The sequence below is a fragment of the Dermacentor albipictus genome, chromosome 2 (genome assembly GCF_038994185.2).
Source record: "Dermacentor albipictus isolate Rhodes 1998 colony chromosome 2, USDA_Dalb.pri_finalv2, whole genome shotgun sequence".
Classification (NCBI taxonomy): Eukaryota; Metazoa; Arthropoda; class Arachnida; order Ixodida; family Ixodidae; genus Dermacentor; species Dermacentor albipictus.
Window position 1 is genome coordinate 51919696 of NC_091822.1, and position 23862 is coordinate 51943557.

The following is a 23862-nucleotide window of genomic DNA, read 5'->3' on the forward strand; positions in this document are numbered from 1 at the left end:
AGGCTCGATCTGGTTGCCTTCGTATAAAGACATACCGGAGCAAATACTCGCAAATATATTAGGTACGTTTATGATACAGCAATAGTCCTGAGCACAAATGGAATGCGAAGGGATTCAGCCAGTGGGACCCGTATGTAACTTAAACCTTCCGAAAGCGCCTGAACTTAAGTGGACGTAAGCATCAAGCGGTCACCAGTCGAGATAAGTTGGAGACATTTAGAGTATGGGGGGTAAAAGCAGGGAAGAGACTTCATTACAGGCCAAGGGGTAGCGGCACAAGGTAAATAGAGAAGTTCCGAAGAAGAGGAAAAGATTAACGAAAGGTAAACAAAAATGTTCGAAAGAAAAGCATGCATAGCATACCTGATTAACTCAAGAAGGCTAGGTGACTGTTTCTCACTATGCCTTTTAAAATGGGATGTCAATAAAACATCATTTTCGTCGTCATCAAACTCCCATATTGGTTCCCCATATCTTCGCTATCACGCCACCGCTGTCATACATTCGTGGACGTTTTATTCTCCCTATGCCATCGTCCTCACGTGGTCGTCTTTCTACCAACGTCATCATCCCATTCTTGTGATGCGTCAGAGTCATAGCCGGCCCTGGCGCGCCAGGGTTCTAGCAAAGTGGGCCCTTGCCGTATGTAGTCTGTCGCATACAGCCGAAAGGAACAATGAAGGAATGAAAGGAAGGATGATCACGGCAGATTTTAAATAAAGGTGCTATTAGTGATTTGGGGTGTCGCCACATTGTTTGACTGCCAATTCCATTAAAATCGAGTCATCGTGAAATGGGTTCTGCCTGCATTTTTTCTTCTACTGTTATTTTTGAATGCTTCTCCCTGAACAACGTATATTCGGAAGCATTAATAGCTGTCGAACAAACTATGCCTGAAGATGAAGCCACCGTATTAGTTCCACCACAGTTCATCACGTCAATTTTCTATCTTCCTGTCGACCTCTGTCTTATCGACCAATACATGTGGCGTAGACTGGTTTCCACACGTAAGGGTAGCAAAACTGAGCAATTAGGTATATTTCAATATTGTAGTACTTCTTTAATTTTGAGAAAGGGTCATTGCTAATACAGCTGGCGACTAAACAGAAGTGATAAATTTTGGTAGAATTTTTGCGTATCTTTCCACCTACATGAAGCTGCATGGTCTTTTCATGGTGTGCTCTGGAGTTTTGCCTGCAGAAAAGAAGGAAAAAAGACAGTGAAAACTAAGCAAGAATATCGAAAATTACCAGCGGGCCCGTTAATAACCGCATTCAGCATTACGAAAAATACCCTGCCCGGTTCTTAAGCCTGTACAACAGCTCACACAATTTGTTCAACAAGCAGACCTGCCCGGTTTTTTACTTACGCTAACCCGTCCACTGAGCAGTTATTGTCGCTAAGTTTGTAACACAAATATATGCAATTTTGTGTAAAGTTTTGCTCCCTTTGCTAAAATGTGCTATATTATGCGAATCAATGGTCCTATTTTGACACAATCGTACACTTATGTGCCATTTTATGCCGACGCTTTCTGCGTATTCAAAATTGAGTGCGTAGAGAGAGGTTAACCATGTTTACAAATGGCTTTAGTCAGCACTATTCCAGACGGTGCTAGTAGAAAGAGCCCTGCCCGTTTTATCATCTCTGTTGATCGCAGTCGCTGAGCAGTAGCTATATAATTCTCAGACGGTCTGGAAATGCCTCGAATGCCCGTGGGGCTCTTTGTTGTACAAAATCCGAAGTATTGAGGTTTGCCAAACATAATTCTGTTCATAACTTCAATTGCTGAACAGAACAACCACGCTATGGACACCGTATCTATTTTTGTTCACTTTCTTACGAGATCGTAAATTTTTGTTCAATTTTCTTGAGGAAGCGGTAAATACGGCCTATAAAATAGGCTTTCTTTAGCGATGTCCACAGTCTTGAGGTTAGGCTGTTCCTGACACAATATCTTTTCATTAAGTGTCATCGCCAAAAATTTGAATCCTGTATGAAATATTTTCTATTAACTATCAACCAAATCAAGTACTCTTTCTAAAACAACAGTGACAAATGTACAGAAACAATTGAAGCTGATTCTTGGAACCAACAAACGATGTACTTTTTTTTTTACCATACTGCGGTTGCATCGGCTTTGATTTGTCTTAGCTCCTATCGCAGCATGAATAGCACAGCAGAAAGAACTCGATCAGGAGAAGTTTTCTGTGATTATAATTTTCGGCAACAGTGTCGCCTTGGCTACGCCTTCACCATCGGCACGTGCAGGTTGGCTGTCTTAGCAAAATCGGTAAATAAACAGCGCTATCTAGTAGTTTCAGTCTATGTCAATTTTACGTCACGCTGTCGATGGTTGCTCCCGACATGACGTATGTTGAATAGCCGAATACGTGTTTTCACGTTCGTTTGGTGCTGAAGTGCTGTAGAGACAAGTGAAATGTAGTAGGTCGTTTATATTGCTTGTTTTTAAGGCGGCTTACACGTGGTGTTTCACGGCGATATTATTGACTGCTGACGGGCTATTGCATTCTGTTGCTTCCTATAAGTGACAATTTTCGTTGACAGGGTCTTGAATCAGCTGACAGCGGCACCATGAACAACGCGTTGCTCTCTTGGTTGGTGGTGAAGTGTAGTAGAGACAAGTCGACACCACTCTGGCGGTGAACGATGGATGACACAAAGATGGAGAAACCAAGTGTGTCGCTTTATATTATCTTTGTATTATTGCCACGTTAGTTGTAGCCAAATTTATTAATAAAAAAATAATTCAGACTTTCTATTCAGTCAGACGATGCCACTCTGGCGGTGCACGATGGATGACACACACATGGAGAAACAACGTGTGTCACTTTATATTATCACTGTATTATTACCCCATGAGTTGTAGCACAATTAAATCATAAAAAATGATTCAGACTTTCTTATCAAGTTATTTCACTAAAATCGGCCGTAGTCAACCCTGGTCCATGTGCAGAAGCCGTACTGAGGTCGACACACTCGAAAGAACAAAAAGCACACACACACACACAGTTGAGCCACTCTGCACTCGCACGGTTCGCTCTCTCTCGTATTGTGAAGCGTTTGAAAGCGCGCGTAGGCCGTGCAGCGATGACCTCGCGGGTGCGCAGTCGCTTGAATTTTTGAAAGTGCCTATCGCCGAGGCGATAGTGTGACTGAAAATGATAATCGCAGAATACGTCCTCAGAAGTAATCTTTTCTAAGCCCTTGTCTATGGTCCTCGAGAAACCTGCATTATACGAAAGTCCTTAATGTGAAAGGGCTCTGCATTGCGCCTAGGTGAGTGCAAGTGATTCGCTGTATGAGAGAGGTGCCAAAAAAAGGAGTACGTTTGGACAAGCCGGCTACTTTACAGCTCTAAAGTCAGTGATGCTCCCTTGTAGTTCGCGAACATCCAGAATCACAAACTGAGAAATATTACGCACCTTCATATATATAATAAAGTATCTGTACAAATATTACTGCATACTTAACTTACCCGCTTTACCTACACACCACTCGCAGTCTCAAAAACCTGAATACTAAGTCAAGGATTCACTATGATCTGCCAAGACTATTGATGCCGGTCGGGGAAAAATAAGCACTTGCTATGCAAACAACGAAGCTGACTTTCGAAGTAAAAGGAGCTTACACTTTCTTCTGCCATACAGATCAGCATTCTTTTATTTTTTGTAGCCTCATTGAACTGTGATCATTTGGTGCGGCTTTTGCACAGCTGCACATCGCTGGCCATTGCAGGCATGGCAGCCAGATCCGCGGCTGCGCGTTATCTTTGAAGCAAACTAATTTCTCGTTTACATTGGGTACCTTAGTGTTGCACAACTCGCAACGCTGGAAGCGTTCTTTCTGCAGCCGACATTGGCCGATTTCAAAAGCGGTGCCGTGTGCCAGCATTTCAAAGCACCAGACTGCTTCCGGGAATGATGGGGGAACTAGTGTGGTATTGGTGCAGAAACTATAGCCGCTATGACGTATTTCCATCCCCTGCAATCGATACTGGCACTTGCAGAACACAAAAGCATGCCTTCGAGAATAGCTTCCGTCGCTGGGGTGCGCTTAAGACGTACCCTCTCGTTGCTATAAATGGCGACGCGTGCGCCCAGCGCATTGAAGACTAGCTTGAACGATGAAATGCCTTTAATGTTCCTTTCTGTCACGCTAATCGTGTGTCTGTGGTATCTGTTGAGAATTGCTAGCGACCGCCGCACGTGTCTTGTAACAGTGGTTGGGGGCCCGCCGACGCGCCAAGAGGGAGCCGGCGAACGGACGAGGGCCGCCCCGCTGGGATGGCGTCCCGACCGGCGCCTTGACCCGCAACCTGATCCATGCCCCGTGTTTCCGGCGGACCACCTGCTGGGTGCGAATCGCCGGTGCCTCCGAGAAGGACGAAGGCGTCGGTGTGGCCAACGGATAACTTTGATTTCCTATTTTCTTTTCTCCTCCTTTTCTTTTCACTGCGTCGTCCTTTGTAAAATAAACATTCAGTTTTGAAGCGAACCCCGACGAGTGAGAATCGTTCCTTCGAAGCGCCTGCGCGCGCGGTCGCTATACGCCGCCAGAAGTCTCACGCAGTTTGTAGTGTTAAGAACGCCCCGCTGAGGTGCAAGTTTTTCCATACAGTTGCGACAGCGGGCGTCAACTTTTCCTGGAACGCCATCGCAAACCTCTAGCCACGGCGTCATTATGTTGACTGTGTGTGGAGAACAATACGCGCGTCCTCGACTCTCCGTCGCTGGAGCCAAGATGAGTGCGACGAATCTGGCTTTGTGCCTGAACCTGCCACCGCCAACCTGGTCTGCTGTGAACGACGGAGCCCCGGAGGGAACGTAGTTCGAGGCCCCTTCCCACACGCCGTTCAAGACGCAGGAGAATGGGCAACGGGTGGGCGCGCTGCGGGGGTCAGCTCGGGGAATAAAATGCGCCTTTATTGACGTAAGCCCCGAGTTCTGCGAAGACCGTCTCACCTCGGTTGGGGACCGTAAACCTGTGGGGAAATGTGTGTGGAAGCCCTACCGCCTACGGTGCCTGGTCGTCCCGCCTACGGCGCCTGGTCGGCTCGCCTACGCTGCCTGGTCAGCTCGTCTACGGTGCGAACGTTTTCCTCCCCTTGGGATCGAGGGAGGACCGAGTGTTTATAAACCACTGTTGTGCGGCTGCTCAGTGCGCTTCTCTCGCAGTCATGCTACACTGATGAACTGCAACGTCCTGATGTAGATACCATAAATAAACCCATATTCGTCGTTCTCGATGAGAAGCAGTCCTTCCCTTCAACAACGTCCTCAGCCTGGATTAGTTGGACGACGGCATGGGCCATCTGCCATCTAATTCATGCCAGACTCCAATCTTGACAACTGATTACGAGCGATGAGATTGAGCCCCCAATGCTTACAGTAGTCGCACTCGCGAAGTGACCTCCAGAGTGTTGGTCGTAGCTTTTATTCCCCAGTCTCATGGGCAGAGTATCCGCCCGCCACGGTGGAAAATCCCGCTTTACTTTCAGCTGCCGGATGTGTAGTTATATTTATTGAGCGATAGCCTGTGTAATCAGGCAGCTGTTGTCGCTTCTGTAATGCGAGCGCTAAACACTCTCCCTTCTGAGCGCTTACGCGACGGCCAAATTCATGCCAACGTGTGTGGTGTAAAACACCACAAATATTGTAGCGTAATACAACCGCTCATAGAAGATTGGTGTAGAGACATCCAAGTGAGAAAACACTCAGGTCAAGGAGCGTAACGTCATCATGTGAAGTTGCCAGGTGCAAAGCGTTCTTCTGGGTAGCTGTAGCCACTGATGCTCTCGTTTTTTAGCCTGGTTACACCAGAAAATTGGAGGACGCTTAAGCTTCGCCTTTAAGAGTGGAACGCGACAGCGTTCCCGTCGACCCGCCAAGGGGTATAAGACAATGCGCTACGGCGCAGCGATCACTTACGAGGCGCCCCGCATCGGACTTAGCGCCCACCTATCACGCGGTGAGCGTCGAGCAACGCAGCGTTCCGCGCGGCGACGAAACGTGCGCCTGAGCAAACGGAACGAACCAAAGAACTCGGTGTTTCGGAGGGGAAACGACCTACGCCAGCCAAACCTCGTGATCGGCACGGGCAGAAAGATAGATAGATAGATAGTAATCTAAAGAAAGGAACGGCGCTTGATTCTGCAGCCCGTGTGGAAACACGGCGAAGCGTCGTCAGGGGAGAGGGAGTCGGGACCGCGACGCGCCTGGCACCGGTCCCAATGCGCGCGCGGCGCGCCTCCTGTCGGGGCAGCGCCGTACATTGAGAGCAGGGGGTCTTCTGTGTCTGCCGCAAGATGGCTCTGCGTGTGCGGTAAGCGCAGAATAAATGTAGCGGAAACGTACTTTGCTACTCGTGTAACTGCGACTTCTGTAAGTTACATGCTCATAATTACCGATATACATCGCAGTATAAATTTCTACGGCACGTTTCTGAGGGAACACCGCATTCACTAGAAGCGTTTTTGTACCGCTTTCAAGCATCGAACTCGTGGCTGAGTAAAATAAAGAAAAAAAAAACTCGTTGGTGAGTGGTAGCGTCTCCGTCTCACACTCCGGACACCCTGGTTCGATTCCCATCGAGCCAATCATGGAAGTTGCTTTTTATTTATGAAGCGCCAGCCATGATTTATCGCTCACGGCCAACGCCGCCGACCCCGACACCAACGACACCGGCTTTTCTGCGACACGAGCTCCTTAACGCTATCGCGTTAAAATATACAACACTGCGTTCCGCTGCGCGGCTACCTCCAGTTTTTTTTTTTTTCGGAACGTTGCTTGCGTAGCTCCTTGGGCTTTGGCCTGGACCGATTGGCCCGTCGCCAAGTTTTTCGCCTCAATGACTCACCGAGGAGTCGCAGCGCTCGCGCTGTAGGAGCGGCGGAACTCGTAAAAAAGCCGCGTGTTGACACAGATTGTTGCTCTATGAAAAAACTTAAGCTTGCCATATAAGAGGTTTTGAATACAGATCCTCTAGCATAGCAGCCCGAGGCCTTAGCGCTACATCGCAGACGCATATGTCACTCGAAATCATAATAACCTAACGAGACCTTCCCTCGTTCAAGTAAGAGCTTCAAAATGCGTGACCTGTGGGTCGTGTCTCAGAGTAACCATTAGAAAAGTGATAACACGTCAGTTTCCCCTATTCATTCAGCATCGACAAAGAGTATAAGCAAAAAAAGGCAGTAAGTTGATCCGGATATCGCAATGCAACTGCTGCCGCTACAAGCGAAATATGCAGCAATACGACAGTACACTTGCAATGTAGACATCTCGCCTAGCACCATCGGCCTCCAAGAAACCAGCACTATACCAAAGCACATAGGCTACAACAAACACAGATAACCACTAGAAAGCACAGTGGCTACACTTAACAGCTAACAAATATATTCCTAACAAAAATAAGGTCATAGATGACAGGGACACCGACGACAACATGATCGAAATTCTACCCGCCAAACGATAACGCAAATGCGCATTCGTGCGTAACGTATAGAATTCTCTGATGCAGAGAAACCAAAGTTTCAACTACCTGGTTACCGAGGCTTCAACCATTGCCAAAAACGACGGCTTGGTGATAGTAGGTCACTTTAAAACTGCACACCAGGCATGGCCACGGTCAAGGCAACAGCACAACAGAATACGAGGCAACATCATTGTTTCCGGCTACTCATGAACCTCTGTAAACTCACGGACTGGTGCGAACGAAACCGTATGCAAATAAATTTTGATAAAGTAGTTCCTATGACAATAACCACAAAGAAAAAGCCACTGTCTCATAAGTACCATGTTGCTAATAAAACTATTCAATCAGTAACATCTGTCAAATACCTAGGACTATCACATTAAGCAACTTAATATGGGACAAGCATTCGAAGAACGTTTGCACAACATTGTTTAAGAATTGTTGGTTTTTTGCGCAGGAAATTAAGAGGCTCACCGTCAACTTTTAAACCCGAGGCATACCGTACTTTGGTTCGACCAGTCCTTGAGTACGCTTCCGCAGTATGGGACCCATACTACGTTAAAGATATTGCACAAGTAGAACTAATTCAGCGCCTGGCTGCTCGATTTATCGTATCTGACTATCGTTCTTCTTCTTCTGTCACAGAAATGTTGCAGGGACTGAATTTGGAACCCCTCCGTGTCCGCCGAAAGATTACGAGTCTAAAAATTCTTTGTTTGATCTATCAAAACAAAATCGGTCGGCCGCACGAAACTTATCTTTCCCGCGCGCAACACAGGTCTTCTAGAATTATTCACTCGAATGTTATCCGCCCGTACTTTGCGAGGACGAAGATATTTCAGAAGTCTTTCTTTCCGCTCACAATCGAAGAGTGGAATTTTCTGCCAGCGTCTGTTGTTGATTGTGCAAATGTTAATTCCTTTGTGAAATCTTTGTCATTGAACTTGACCTAAACCCCTCTCCTGCTAGGGCAGCATTGCTGCCTGCAGTATCTCGAAATAAATACCACTCCACGCGGATAGGAAAGAGCGTGTCCAGGGATACTGGACCCGACTTCGCCGTCGTAAAGGGAATACAACAGGCAGAATGTCATAACACGGAGCAAACTGTAGGCATACAGTGAACACTCCATACTAGCCACCGCGCTGCCAATGGCGCACACACGCAAACGAGACTAACAAAGTGGGATTCCATTCGAAACCAAAGATATGACAGTCGTATAACAGACATCGAATCACTGCAACAATTACTGCAACTTTTGCCGCAGGATTTCAATAAACATTCCGAAGAAAAAACCCTGACCACAGACACGAGGACTGCAGACCTACACCCCCTACATCTCTGCGAGGCCAGACGCAGCCTAATCAAGATATAGAGAAGAGAAATATCACCCGGAAGCTAGAACTGCGCATAGCGAAAATCGCATAAACAGCAGCGAAGTGCGCGAGTGATCTCGTGCGGCAAACAAGGAAGCAGATATTTATTTATTTATTTATTTATTTATTTATTTATTTCAAGTACCCTCATGGCCCTGCGGGCATTATTGAGGGGAGTGGAACAAGACATACAATAATACAGATAACAAGATATGTAGAGAGAGAGAGAATGAAGAGGAAAGGCAGGGAGGTTAACCAGATATGAGTCTCTGGTTTGCTACCCTACACTGGGGATGGGGGATAGGGGTTAGAAAGATGACAGAGAGAAAAACGCAAAAAAAACGCAAAAAAAACGAACGCGCACACATGGAGACACACACACAAAAGGCGTTCCAGTTAAAGTCGTTCACACAGGCCGGTAGATCGCAAGAAGCGCAAAAGCGCTTGCACGGCCTTCTTCTGTGACGGCAGGTCCTTTCGATGTTGCAGGATTTTTTTTTCGGATAGTGGTTGGTCGTCCAGTTGGTCAAGTTCCTGGCTGAGGCATGCCCTCTGTGGACTGTACTGCGGGCAGGTGCACAAGATATGGCCAATTGATTCTTCATGGCCGCAGTGGTCACAGGTTGGGGTGTCGGTCATCCCTATGCGGAAGGCATAGGCTTTAGTAAAGGCAACGCCCAACCAAAGTCGATATAAAAGCGTGGCGTCTCTATGGCGAAGCTGTGATGGCGCTCGAAGACTTAATGTTGGGTCAAGTGAGTACAGTCGCGGATTTCTTAAATGTGGCTCATTCCATTGCGACGCGGTGCACTGCCGAGCAAGTAGGCGGAGCTTCCGTGCCGCGTCAGTTCTAGAAAGAGGAATTGGGACGTGGCGCTCCTCAGTATGGGCTGAGCGGGCAGCGTGATCCGCCCGTTCATTGCCGACAATCCCGCAGTGACTTGGAAGCCACTGAAAGGTTATTTCGTGGCCTGCATCACTTATATGGTGTAATGTCTCTGTAATATGGAATATTAGTTGTTCGTGCGGTCCGCGTCGTAAAGGTGACAGTAGAGACTGCAGTGCCGCCCTCGAATCGCAGAATATTGTCCATTTGTGTGGCGGTTCATCACCAATGTGATGAAGAGCAGTAAAGAGCGCTGCGAGCTCTGCTGCCGTCGATGTTGTCGCGTGGGTCGTCTTCAATTTGATTGTTGTAGCTTTCGCTGGTATGAAGATTGCCGCCGTGGAGCTGCTTGGAAGGACAGATCCATCAGTGTAAATATGCGTAGAGTGAAGGTAGTTCTCGTACAAATGCAGTAGCGTGAGCTGTCTAAGGGCTGGTGATGACAGATCAGCTTTTTTCGAGATACCAGGTATTGCGAGGTTGATTTTTGGCTGAGCGAGGCACCATGGACGGATCGAAGGTCTCGCAGCCGGAGTGAAACAAGCTGGCAATGATTCATCATATGCAGTTATCGTTTGGCTGAAAGATGTGTGTGGCCTGTCCGCTGGTAGAGAGGCTAAATGGTGACGAGGAGTCCTAGCTAGATGCCTTATATGGGTCCTGAGTACTTCAATTTCAATGTGAGTCTTGATAATATGGACTCTAGCGATTGCTGTCGTAGCCACTGTTGAAGCACTCTGAGGCAGGCCTAGACAGATCCGGAGCACTTGACCCTGAAGACTTTGTATTGCGCGTAGATTCGTTTTGCCTGTGTTGTTTATTGCTGGCAAGCTGTATAGCAGAAATCCCAGAAAAAGCACCCTGTACAGTTGTAACATGGCACTAGGCGACATTCCCCAGGTCTTGCCTGCGAAAAACTTGAACAGGTGGCAGATGCCTGTCAACCGTTTTTTCACGTAAGATATGTGTGGGCTCCATGACAAGTCCCTGTCGATTATGACACCTAGAAACTTGTACGATCGGACCCGTCGTATTATTTGGCCATTTATCGTTACACTGTAGTTTGCCATGGGTTTGCGCGTAAATGGCACTAGTGCGCATTTCTCGGAGGAAATTTCCAGGCCTCGATTACGGAGGTAGATAGCAGTTTGTGTCGCGGCTTTCAGAATTCTCGCTCGCAGCTGTAGGCGTGTTACTGCAGATGTCCATATGCAGATGTCATCCGCGTACATTGATAGCCTGACTGTGGTCGGCACGTCCTCAAGGAGAGCAAGTAGTGTTAGATTGAATAACACAGGGCTAAGTACACCGCCCTGGGGGACGCCGCGGTAGCTATAATGTAGAGAAGTATGGCCTTCCTCGGTGCTTACAAAGAAGGATCGCATGGATAGATAGCTCCGTATCCATTGAAACATCCTACCACCCACTCCTACCTCTGCGAGAGCAGAGAGGATGGCTTCATGCGTAACGTTGTCATACGCCCCTTTAACGTCGAGGAATAAGGATGCGCAGAGACGCTTACGGCGTTTCTCATGTTGAATGTAGGTCACCAGGTCGACGACGTTATCGATCGATGATCGACCGCGTCGGAAGCCCGCCATGGCATCTGGGTAGGTGTTGTGGTACTCCAAGTACCACTCCAGGCGTCCTAGGATCATTCTCTCCATTACTTTGCCCACACAGCTCGCCAAAGCGATCGGGCGATATGAGGAGAGCTCCAACGGCGACTTGCCAGGCTTCAGCAGTGGAACAAGGCGACTTGTCTTCCAGGTTGTTGGTAGCGTGCCATTTCTCCAAGATTCATTGTACACCTCAAGAAGAACCCCTCTCGTTCGCTCCCCCAGGTGACACAAAGCTCGGTAGGAAATTCCGTCAGGTCCGGGCGCTGATGTGCGGCTACACAAAGCTAATGCTGCCTTAAGTTCGTGGATCGAAAATGGTAGATCCAACCGGTGATCACGTGGTGGCGGACAGCTGCTCGAAGGCGATGGAATGTTGGTAGCTGTGAGTTGGCCGGATAATCTGGCGCAGAAATCCTCTGCCACGTCAATCTCCGATCTCTTTTGAGAGAGGGCAAGTGCCTTGAATGGGAATCGCTGTACGGGAAGTGTCCGCAGTCCGCGCACCGTTCTCCATAGTTGCGATAAAGGCTTGCGTGGATCTAGCGACTCACAGAAGGCCGCCCAACGTTGCGATTCGAGCTTGTCTAACCGGCGCTGTATCTTCTTTCGCGTGCGCCTGGCGGTCCGTAGATCGTCCATTGTTTTCGTACGTCGGTATCTTCGTTCAGCACGTCGTCGGATTGCTTGAAGTCGTTCTAGTTCCACATCATAATAATTAAGTTTCGAGGAGCAAGTTAGAGTACGCATAGTGTCTTGCACCACGCTCTTGATTGCCTCTTCCAAGTCGAAAGATGGATTGGCGTCGCAGTGTTCTTCCATAATAGACTGAAATTTAGGCCAGTCCACTCTTTCGATCGTATCCCGTATTTTGGAAGCGGTCAATCCTCTGATCTTGATGTACGTGGGGATATGGTCGCTTCCGTGCGTCTCTATGTCCGCAAACCACCCTGCACGTCTGACTAGGCTTCGTGAGACGAAAGCCAAGTCAAGACAGCTGCTGTACGTGGAGCCACGTAAGAACGTAGGACTTCCATCATTCAGCAGCCAAAGTTCATTACTGGAGGCGAAAGATACCAGAGCTCTGCCTCTCGCGTTGATGATCGGACTTCCCCAGAGTGTATGATGGGCGTTGAAATCTCCAGTGATGACCCAGGGATTGGAAGTTGAGGAAAGGATGTGTCGTAGTCTTTTGTAATCAAATCGACTTGACGGAGATAGGTAGGCGCCTACAAAAGTGAAGGCCAGATTCTTTTTCCTTACGTTTAGGCATATATATTGATTACTGTCATTAGGCTGATGAGTGTAGGTGAGGTCACGGCGAATGAACACCAAAACCTTACTGTTTTCATAAACAGCTGACGACATAAATGATTCATATCCAGAAAGCCTGATTTTTTTTCGATAAGTTCGGCTCGCAAATGACGATAATGGGAAACGTATTGGCGAACACGAAGCGACGGAAATCCGAAAGGCGCGCTCTGAGTCCGCGGGCATTCCACTGAAAAATAGCTGCTTGTCGGACCTCTTCCCTGAAAGACCGTGGCTGTGGAGCCATGATCTATTCAAGGGTTGCAAGCACCGGACTCAGAGCGTCCAGTACTTGAAGCGCACTTCTGGCAGACGGTGTGTGCATGTTGCTTAGCAGCACGCGAATGGCATTCATTAAAGGCCTAATAAGTGCTATCACTTGCTCATCTGTTTTCCGCGACTCCTCGGATACAGCACCTTGCTGTACTGGGGGCGGCTTCGTCTGCGGCTCTTCTGGCGGTCGTGTACGCGGAAGTGGCGGCCATTCCTTTGTGGAGAGAGATCTGGCAGTTTGCTCCCTTCCAACATTGGTGTTCAGAGTGCTGGAAACGTCCGCTGATGATGATGCTTGACGAGGGGACTTGTCCTGAAAGCTTGATGTTTTCCGCCGTGAAGACCTTCGTCGGTGACGTCGTCTTCGCCGTACTTTCACAGCGGCCTCTTTGTGGGTAGAGTTGTCTCTCACCATTTGCTTAAGGATGGTGAACTCTTTCTTGATCTGGGGACAGTCTTTGGAAGAGGCGCAGTGATCACCCTGACAGTTAGGACACTTGAACGTCGTTGCGCTGCAGTTGTCTTCTGAGTGGGGTTCGGCACATCGAGGGCACACGGCCGAATTTCTGCAAACACCCTTCACATGTCCAATCTTCTGACAATTGAAGCATTGCATTGGTCTTGGAATAAATGGTCGAATCTGGTGGCGAAAGTGGCCGACCTTCACGTAGGGTGGAAGGCAGTCGCCTTTGAAGGTTATCTTCACACGACGTGTGTTGCCGAGGCGACCAACATGTACAATCACGTTGTGTTCGCTTGTTGGTTTTATGAGAATTGGGAGGTCTGCATTAGATATTTCATTGTCGATGTCATAGATGACTCCAGTTACTGTGGCACCATTCGTTGGCACGATGGATCGGACCTTGATGTTTCCCAGCTGCGTTACATGTTGTAGTATGGTGAGTGCACTCGGGTTCATCACATCGATTGCCAGGATGTTTCGTCTAGTATTTATCCTAACATCCCTGATCTCATTTGGCACGGTGTTTTCTAGATACACGCAGAGTGCTTGCCTGTTGAGGACGCGCAGGTTGTCGGTAGCGTTCTGTGGCACAAACAGGATGGAGTGAGGCCATCGCTGAGGAGCTGTTTTCACAGTGTTCGAACTGGACGCCGAAGATGAGTTGATAATTCTTCGTTTGGCCTTGCGGTACTGGACAAGTCGGAAGCTCTCTTCCGAGGACTCGTCACCTGATGCGCAGTACAGCTCTGTGTCCTCGCTACCACTCGACGTATTTCCTCGCTTCCTCGAACCGATGTCCGCGGGTGAACGGGAACCGGGAGGATCCTCGGGGTGTTGTACATCCATCACCGCGATGGAGGGGGCGGTAGACCCCACAGGTGCAGTAAGAAGTCCAGAAAAACACAGAGACGGGCGAGATGTGTTCCGCAAGAGAAGCACTTCGTCTTCCTCCTTCACACAAGATATGTAAATACATTCATGGGTCACAGCATTACATGTCATTGCATTATAGCATAGCATTGCATACATAACATTACAAAGCTCACTGCACTGAGTTTTACAGATTTCACAGATTTCAGCAATTGTGCACATTCATGGAAGGCTAAAAAAACGAGAGAAGAAAACAACTAACAACGCAAACTTGAAAATCAGCAACACAGAGTTCGTGAGGGACCACGAAACGAAAGGCGCGCATGTCATGAAGAAGAAACGTAGACACTTAACTTATTCTTAAAGTGCTCGAGGTCATCGGCGAGTGCCACATCTGCTGGCAAGTGATTCCACTCGGATGACGTAGTTGGAATGAAAGAAGTTAAGCGAGCGGTAGTGTGACAAAGTGGAACGCCCACTTTGCGTGGATGGTCAATGCGCGATGAAACATAGGCGGGTGAAAGGGGCAAAGCGTTTTTCAAAACAGGATTCAGATTGTAGATCTTAAAAAAAAGACAGAGTCGTGAAATTTTCCTGCGCAATGAAAGTAATGGTAGTGACAAAGTGTTTTTCATTAGTGTTACACTTGATGTGCGGTCATAGTTGTGGAGGATAAAACGAGCGGCACGGTTCTGAACAGCTTCCAATACAGATATAAGTGACTTAGCTTGAGGGTCCCATATCGACGCGGCGTATTCAAGCTTTGAACGAACCAGTGTTTTATAAAGTAGGAGTTTGACGGAAATGGGCGCATTAGAAAAGTTTCTTTTTATGTAACCGAGCATGCGGTTTGCGTTTCCAGTAATGTAGGTGATATGCTGATTCCAGGATAAATTTGATGTCAGATGTACACCGAGGTATTTATACGAGGTAACCGGGGCAAACGAAGCATTGTTGATGCTGTAAGAGGCTGGTGGCGACACGCCTTGACGTGAAAAGCGCATGGATTTGCATTTTGATGTGTTTAAGACCATTTTCCATTTAGCACACCAGCCTACAGGACACCCTCGCCGCAAACAAAACGTGGTTGATTCACGCCATCTCCTGGATCGAACACAAAGCAAAGCAATCAGTGAACAAACAGTCCAATGGATTCTAGACAATTATTCAGGCATCGACAACGACATCGCCGCCGAGCTGAAGACGGGATATATATAGGCACCTACACCAATAGACAGGTACAGCCGGCTGAATGCAGCGCACGACGAGTGCGAGCTGGACAAAACAATCATGGTTGCCGTAGTTCGGCAAGCAATTCAATCGCTAATTTGAAACACCATACCGGATAAAGGGAAACCCCAACAGGTTTCTGAGCATCCTGAACGATCATTCGACACGTGCTCTGACCCAATTATTTCTACCACCATCGCACGCCGAAAACCAGTACAATAAAAGCATGCAGGCAGTCTCCTTATTACTAAATTAGACAAATACCTTTACCTGAAGAATCTGAGGCTGGTATCACTGAGTCCATCTACCGCGAATCCTTTTCAACACGTCGTTTTGAATACACCTTAACGCTGTATTTCTTGGGCAATACAGCTTAACGAACGATCTTTTGTGACCATGAACACGGGAGCTGGTGGCATTTGCTACTATCAGCGCTGTCTAATGCTGTCGCGGAAAGTTTTGCGTATGCTCAGTGGGTGCTGCATAAAGGAGTTTTATACTTCGCTTGCATGACGTCATTTAATCACGCTCGTCGTATGCAACGCGAAGTTGTCACTGCCGACAAATAAGTACTGGCCTCTCGAAAATGTATGTATAATTGTTCTTCTAAACTGTCATGTGAGTAGAACATATATACCTCGTAATACACATTAAAAATGTATATCTATAATCGTTCTAGCACTGCAGACTAGCGACGTTTTCTGCACTTTGACACTCCTAATGCTAACGCGTTAAAACGTCTACTTTTGCACTTTGTAACGCTTCCACTCGTATTTATAACGTAGAAATACCATGGGGGGCGCTGTGTATTTAGAACACGTGAAACGCGCCTTTTTATGAAGTCCAAAAGTCTACTGCACTTGGCTTTTAAGGGAGTAGCTGCAATACCAGCTGCCAAGAATAAGTATTTGTTGGGTGCTTCTGCCTGCGAACAGGTGCATGCATACAGTCTCACCTCAATGTGTAGCGCGATCACAGGATCCTCCCATATGTTGTCCACGGTAACATCAACTTTCCCATCAGGCTTGACGACGAATGACCTTCCAGTACAAGCGACTGAAGTCTTCACGCCAGAGATGACGTCGCAGTATGTTCCCGGTGGTAAAGAAGTCTGAAGAATTACGTCAAGACGGAAGTCCTCGTTGTTGATGACGACGAACGTCGCGTTTCCACGGCCGAATGCGATTGCATGGTAACCGTTGTCCCACCAGTTAGTGACAGGCGAGAACCCCGCCACATTGTGCAGCTCGACAAGGTTGTAGATCTGTCTCCATCTGAAGGGAAAGTGAAAGCAGAGTCTTATTGCTTGTGCGCACAGTATATCGAAGATACTGAGTCATCTGCAGCGGAAACACTGGGCCGGTTTCGTGCGATAGGTTGTGTGTCCGATAATACAACACATCACCGCTGTTGCTGCATACGTTACTGAACTCTCCGGCAGGAACACATATGAAATGAAACAGCGAAAAAACTTGTCTCACCAACCGCTCCCAACATACCGCTCATAGAAAAAATATGCGTACACCAATGCAATTGCATTGTCCAATACATAGGTTTCCGCAAGTTTCTCTACAAAAGGAAGACAGCTCGAAGAGGAAGAGCTTTATTTTAGCTCTGCTTTGAAATGACTAGGTGTCCCTTCGGAATAATTTTTTTACAGCGCTGCTGGGAGTGTGCCTATATAAAGAAACGCTCGAAAACGCTATAAACCAGTTATCACGGTTACCTTATAAAACTGCATAAGTCACAGAGTTTAAATTTTCAAACACTGTGGCTAACAGCAGGGGCAATGTGCAGGCCAGTTCGAAAGTTTGTGTGGCAGTTCGGAGTTTACTGAAAGTTGTTAAGGGCTCAATTTCGACTGGTTTGGAAGCGCTATATGAAAGGCTTCAAAAGTTTGCCCGCTTTACTGAATGGATAAGACACAGAAGAGGTTCAGAATGATTAGGAAATGCGGCTTCCACAATGGGTAACACTTACCGGAAGTTTGAAAGTTTTCTGAAAATAATTATTGAATACTCGTCTTCACCGAAAGGTTATGCACCGACAAAAGTATGCAGTTACTTTTGCCCCGTCTCCTAGGTTGTCTATTCGAGGCAAGCTGCTTTTCGTTTCGATATTTCGTTAAAGTAGGAAGCATGTTATGAATGGCGAATGTGAATGTTTAATCTATGTAGTTTCTTTAACCTTCCTAGAAATTTACTTATTCAAGCGTTCAACAGCGTGAAGCTGTTGTTATCCACAGTGCTTCTCAAAATCATAATACAACGGGAAGGTACCAACTTCAAATTCAGTGGAAATAGTGGCGATCTCGAGTGTACTGTGGGGCGAAAAGTTTGTGTTTTGTCATCAGCAGAATTGCGATACAAAAAATTATTGATCCCTCCTTTTCAGTCTTTGCACGCGTCATAACGAGGAATGCACTTCGTCCTCCGTGAACTATACAACCCTCCACGTTTGTGTAGGAAGCAACAAAGGGGAAGGGACCGGGTAATGTGTACGCAAAATTTAAGTTTTGTGGGAATTATGGCGTTTACAATAAATTAACTATGCCAGTGCTCTAGAGCCTTATCAGTATGTTTTTCGAGCAACGCAGACCAGCTACGATTGGAGGATTTTCTCAGCCACGCACCAGAACAGACCTTCGTTCATTTTTGTGACTTGTGGGGTACTATGAACGGTACATTGCGAATTACTCGCAAATGGCAAGTCCATTAACGGACGCCCTCCGAAAGGGAGCACCGAGTAGCGTACACAGGTATAAGAACAAAGAGAACGCTTTCCAAAGTTTGAAAATGCTACTGGTTTCTCGTCCTTTGCTTGGCGCGCCAGACTACACAAAGAAATTCATAGTTCAATGCGACGCAAGCGACAGAGGTATGGGCGTGGTACTTAGACAGGTCGGCGACGATAACGAGGAGCATCCTATCCTCTATGCCAGCCGTAGACTAAATGTAAGAGAGGAAGCCTACAGCGCTTCAGAGATGGAATGCGCTTGTTTAGTTTGGGCCGCCCAGAAGTTGTCGTGTTAATTGTACGGAGCGAAGTTCGTCTTCGAGACCAACCACTGTCCTCTGACGTGGCTCGATCAAATGTCACAAAAAATGGTTGCTTGCTACGATGGAACCTCAATCTCCAAGAGTACAACTTCTCGGTTAGATATCAGAAGGGAAAGTTGCATAGCAATGCGCATGGTTTGAGCAGGCTAAATTGAATTCTGAGTTTGAGGGTCCCGCCTACATTTTAGGGTTAATTGTGTCAATTTTGTTAAGCCAAGAAGATCCGCTCTCATTAAGCAGGATTTCCTTCATGATTGCTGAATTTGTCAGCACGAAATTGCTTCAAAAATTGGCAGAGCAAAATGCAGCATTCTTTGTTTGTTTCTACACTTATATTTTCTTTGAAGCCTAGTGGGTCTAAAGTGAGAGCCAAGGTACGTCATCTCGGCGCAGAGCCGTGTTGTGCGGTTCGTTTTGCAGCTGCCTGTCCTTTTGGGATGTTTTGGGGCGGTGAGATCATTACACAAGTGGTTGCTGCGATCCAAGGCATCACTCCCTGGCCACCAGCCGTTCTCTTCCTGCTCAGCGGTTATCAGCACTGGACAGTCGAGATTTTCCGGGCCATGGAGGCGGTGTTAAGAATGGCCAGCCGAAGTGCAAGTTTTGCCAGCCAGTTGCGACAGTGGCGGCAATTTTTCTTGTAACGCCACCGTTACGCTCTAGTCTCCTCGCCGTTGTGACTGAATGCGATCGGCGGACCAACTATTGTTACTGAGCCCGCGACCGCCACCCTGGCCTGCCGCGAGCGGGAGAGTGCTCGCGGGAACGTAGTTCGAGGCTCTTTCGCACGCGCCTTCAAAGGCGCAAGATAATGGTTACCCGGCCGCGCTGCAGGGGTCAGCTCGGGGAATAAAAGGCGCCTTTCCTCACACAAGCCCCGAGTTCTACGAAGTCCCTCTGACGTCGGCTCCGGACCGTGAATCTCGCGCCAGAAAGTGTGTGTGTGAGTGTGTGTGTGTAAACCGTCCCGTAGAGAGGCGACTCGTTTACGATGACTGGTCGGCCGTTTCCCTCACCTTGATATCAAAGGAGGACCGAGTGCTTATAAACCGCTGTTGTGCGGCTGCTCAGTGCACTTTCTCAAGCAGTCATGTTAGACTGATGCACTTTCTCAAGCAGTCATGCTAGACTGATGAACTGCATCGTCCTTATGTAGATACTGTAAATAAACCCATATTCCTCGTTCTCGATGAGAAGCAGTCCTTCCCTTTAACAACGTCCTCAGCGTGGATAAGTTGAACGACGGCATGGGCCAGCTACCTTCTAATTCATGCCCCACTCCAATCTTGACAACGAGTTACGAACGGTGGAATTGATCCCCCAATGCTGACAGGGAATACTCCAGCTGCTCGGATGGAGCTAGAGCGTTACAATATTCGCGGTAATCTGTCAAAACAATAAAGACACCAAGAATAAACGCACCATTACTTCATCTAAATGGTTCTGCCCACGACCTAATTTTGGTTAGAATGCTTAGGCCACTGCATTCAGTTTCACGTTTTTACATATATTTACAACTCCGAAATGATCGCTTGACAGTGAAATGGGAAGTCTCATTTATTAAGTATAAAAACAGCCGAAAGTGTTGCTTAAGTTTTTTTGTTCACAATGATGATGCACGGTCACACGTGCAACAGCACGAATCGTAATTAAACACTGTGACATCGCAAGATGCCACTCTCAGCTAACAGACTCTGTGCAGCGGTAATATGCGAATACTTCCCTTAAAGAATTACACATACTCTATGCATAAACTCCGCTTCCACGAACCAAGAACTCAACTAGGCACCTGCGATGCCATCCGCACCTTCGCGTGACGTACCAATGCCAGTCACAGACCGAACGAATGTTTAGAGACTTGGTCAAGAATAATCTTGGCTTGAACACAACTGTTCACTTCTGAGTAACTGTTAGCTCAGTACCTAAGTTGCTGAAGGGGTTCTTGATGACATGGTAAAATGTGTAGTTCTCAGGCGTATCAGATGCATCAGTCATGAACAAGACCTACTGGAATGCGCACTTCGATATTGCAACATACTGTTGAGACTGTCCTATCCCCGTCTTGCGTAAACTCCAGAATGAGTGGAGCTACGTCGTGTAGGTACAATTGCAGTATCCATAAAGTCAGTGACGCGGTCATCGAGGCACCCTGCAACCTAGCGCCGGAATCTGCGAGGACATGGTATTGGCGAATCGTCTTCTGCACTTGCGACTTATCGTGCTAAAGATACAAGTGCGCCACGTTAGCATGACTTATGAATTTGTTGTAGGCTTGCGTTCAGTCACAAAAAAGTAGGGTAATCATACTTTCTCATAAAGCTTTTCATGCAATTTATAAAATCACGAGAATTGAACAGCGGGCTAGATGTTCAACGTGCTTCATTTTGTGCGCGAAAATAACGAAATAGCCAGACTGAAGCATCTATACAAAAATCTAATACCAAGGGAAAATTATGAAATGTTTATTCTTCAGAAAGTAACAAAAAGTTGTGCATGTATGGCCACATCGCATCACAACGACGACTTCTCGGGGTATACCGAGGTGATCAATTGTCACTAATTTTTCTGCTCAGAGCTAATGCTGTGGACCTCTTTCTTGCTGAGACTAAGAAAGATACGTTGACATATGTACCAGAAGGCGTAACCTGCGGTGCTATAACTTAACGCGAATCCAAAGTGGGTCTTTTCCTATTCTGCAAACAGCCCTCCATGATAGGTCGAAAACATTTTCGGGCTACCCACACTTTCGTGTCTGTCAAGCGACGTCCCCATAACCGCTAAAGCTATCCATCTGATATCACGCATACACATTGACTATGCATGATCATACCGAACAGAAAAATATTTGTTTCTTATTGGAAGCTTTTTTTGCCATTCGCCCTGTTCTACTGGTCAAAAGTTCTTGGTCTGCGCCCACTTCACCTGTCTGTCACACGACGTCACCATATCGTGAGAACTAAGCTCGAAAAAAGTGTTGTGTACGCATTAAAGATGCATTGCCATGTCCGAAAAAACGAGATTTTTTTCTGAATAGCCAGAGGCTGCCCCTTTCCGAAACAAATAGAGCATGGTTGTGCGACGATCGCTTTGGCACTGGTTACCATTGTTGCCGGCGTGCGTGCACTCATTTGTGTGTAATAAAAAATTTTGCATGGAAATATAACGTTATCGAGACCTTTCGGCACGTAAACTACATAGCTTTGCCAACTCTTATTTGATGGGAATCAATTTTAGCGGCAGTTTTGACCTTTCCTTGCACGCCGCCGCGATTTGTTGCCAGCCACCGCAAGCTCAAGTAAGGGGCTGAGGTCCGATCGCAGACGCCGGCACCACCCTCCTCATGCGGTCTTTCACTGCGCTGGCCTGGGCCCACCAAAACCCTCTGCACTTCAGCGTGCTCCTTGCCTCTTGTCAACCAACCATATACAAAAAACCGCTCAACGTAGGCAATGCTATTTGCTTTGAAAGCAAACAAAAGTGACCTCCTTATTGAGGAATGCGTTTGATGGGGCATTTCGGTTTCCAGCCTCGTCAGTGGTTACGTGATTGGAACAAAAACAGATTGGCATAGTTTTACGTTGTAGGGACCCTGGCGGCACAACCGTGAGGTATGTCTTTTGTGGAATAGGCAGAGCAAAAATATTTATATGCAAAAACGCCGAATGATGTCACCCTTCTCTCATGCTGCAAGGAAGCGGAGGAGTCGCGCACGCCCACTTACGGTGGGGCTGGCTTACCTGTGCTCGCATATCCATCCGCCTCCGCAGGTGTCATCGCTGTGCCGAATGACGGGTTCGATGTTCCACGCGGCATCCGACGGCGGTCCGAACCAGGCGTTTCGGTCCTCGCCATCCCGGAAATCCCGGGGCCAGCGGTAGCTGCTCATAACGCGAGGCAATCCATACGGCCACGCTAGTAGGAAAACGTTGGCCATCTTGTAAAGGCGGGGCTCGAAGAACGTCAGGATGTCCGTGCCGCCACCTCCGTGGCCCCTCTGGTTGTCATGGTTGTCCACGAAACTCAGCGCGTCTTCACTCGGAAGGAAGCCCCAGTCCTCGCCAAAGTTCCTGAGGTGCCTGAGCAGCTGATGCGGTCGTTTCCTAAGCACGGCTCCTTAAAAACAAAAACAAAAAATCAATATGCAAATCGTCAGCTAAGACGCGCTCGCGCGTGCATGCTTTCTCGTTTGGAAAACTAGTTACCAGCTGCAGTTTACTCGCTTTATATCTCACTCAAACATTTATTGGTTGCCATTTATTACCATGAATACTTACTGGTCGTTCAGTGATAAAGTAGCGCATAGACGCGCCTTCCGCGTGGTAATTCAAAATAAAAGCCACCCCTTAATTAAGGATCAGAGCCTCCTGGACGAGGTACATATTTCTAAGCCAATCAGCGACAAATGTAGCAACGCTGAAGCCCATCTCGGTGGCAGCTTGTGAGTGGGCTGCCGCTGCACAGTAACGCGTTATTTACCGTAATACTCTACATAACATGTTCAGTATGCCATATGAGAAAATACGTTAGTAGAGTAATATAGCAAACCGCAAAGACAGTCCGCTAGTAATCTCTTGTCGGTCACCTAGGCTCTCAGCGCACCTAGCAGATTGCGCCGAAATACATCCGCGATGACTTCCATTTCAGTTTTCCTTGAGAGCACAGCACTTAGGCGTCTGTTCCTGCGGCAAGCGTCATGTTACGTTCCGCCTCCCACGTGCGGTATAGCCGGCGCGGATGCAACGGACTCCGGGGCTTCGTTCACAGCGGCAGACATTCTGGCCAGTTCAGCGCTGTTCCAACGCTTCTTGCTGTGCGCGTCCAGGCATGTTTCAACGCCACGTGTCTACGCGCGCGCGCGCGCGCGCGCGTGTGTGTGTGTGTGTGTGTGTGTGTGTTTGTGTGTGTGTGTGTGTGTGTGTGTGTGTGTGTGTGTGTGCGTGCGTGTGCGTGCGTGCGTACGCCCACGCTCCTCAAAGCGCGGCAGCCGGGGAGAGGAGCTCTCCAACTGTGAAGCGAGGAGGTATGACCAATGCCGGCCCGGCGGACACGTCACTTCTTGTCACAACGTGTCCGTGCGCCGCCGTCACGTGCGCCTCTTGCGCGCCGTTCCTCCTTGCCCTCGCCTCCGAGAGTATAAAAGCAGCTGCCCCCTGACGCCAAGAGAGAGGCTTCGATTTCTTCCGTCGAGTAACGTGGTCTCCCGTTTCTCCACTTCGGTCGACCTGACCGGCGGCTCTTTTGCGATGCTAGAATGAACAAGTTGTTCTGTTAGCAGTCG

At 47.8% G+C, this 23862-nt stretch overlaps 1 protein-coding gene across 2 annotated transcripts in view; it reads right to left on the reverse strand.

The window, feature by feature from the left end:
• Positions 1 to 1078: 1078 nt before the first annotated feature.
• LOC135904282 (alpha-amylase 1B-like) overlaps positions 1079 to 23862 on the reverse strand; it is a 72011-nt gene continuing 49227 nt past the window's right edge. For both annotated transcript variants that reach the window (XM_065434914.1, XM_065434913.1), the window contains exons 6-8: positions 22322 to 22697; positions 16481 to 16799; positions 1079 to 1194 (exon numbers count right to left, since the gene is read on the reverse strand). In XM_065434914.1, coding sequence (XP_065290986.1) covers positions 1171 to 1194; positions 16481 to 16799; positions 22322 to 22697 — 719 coding nt within the window. In that variant the 3' untranslated portion in view covers positions 1079 to 1170. The remainder of the gene's footprint in view (positions 1195 to 16480; positions 16800 to 22321; positions 22698 to 23862) is intronic.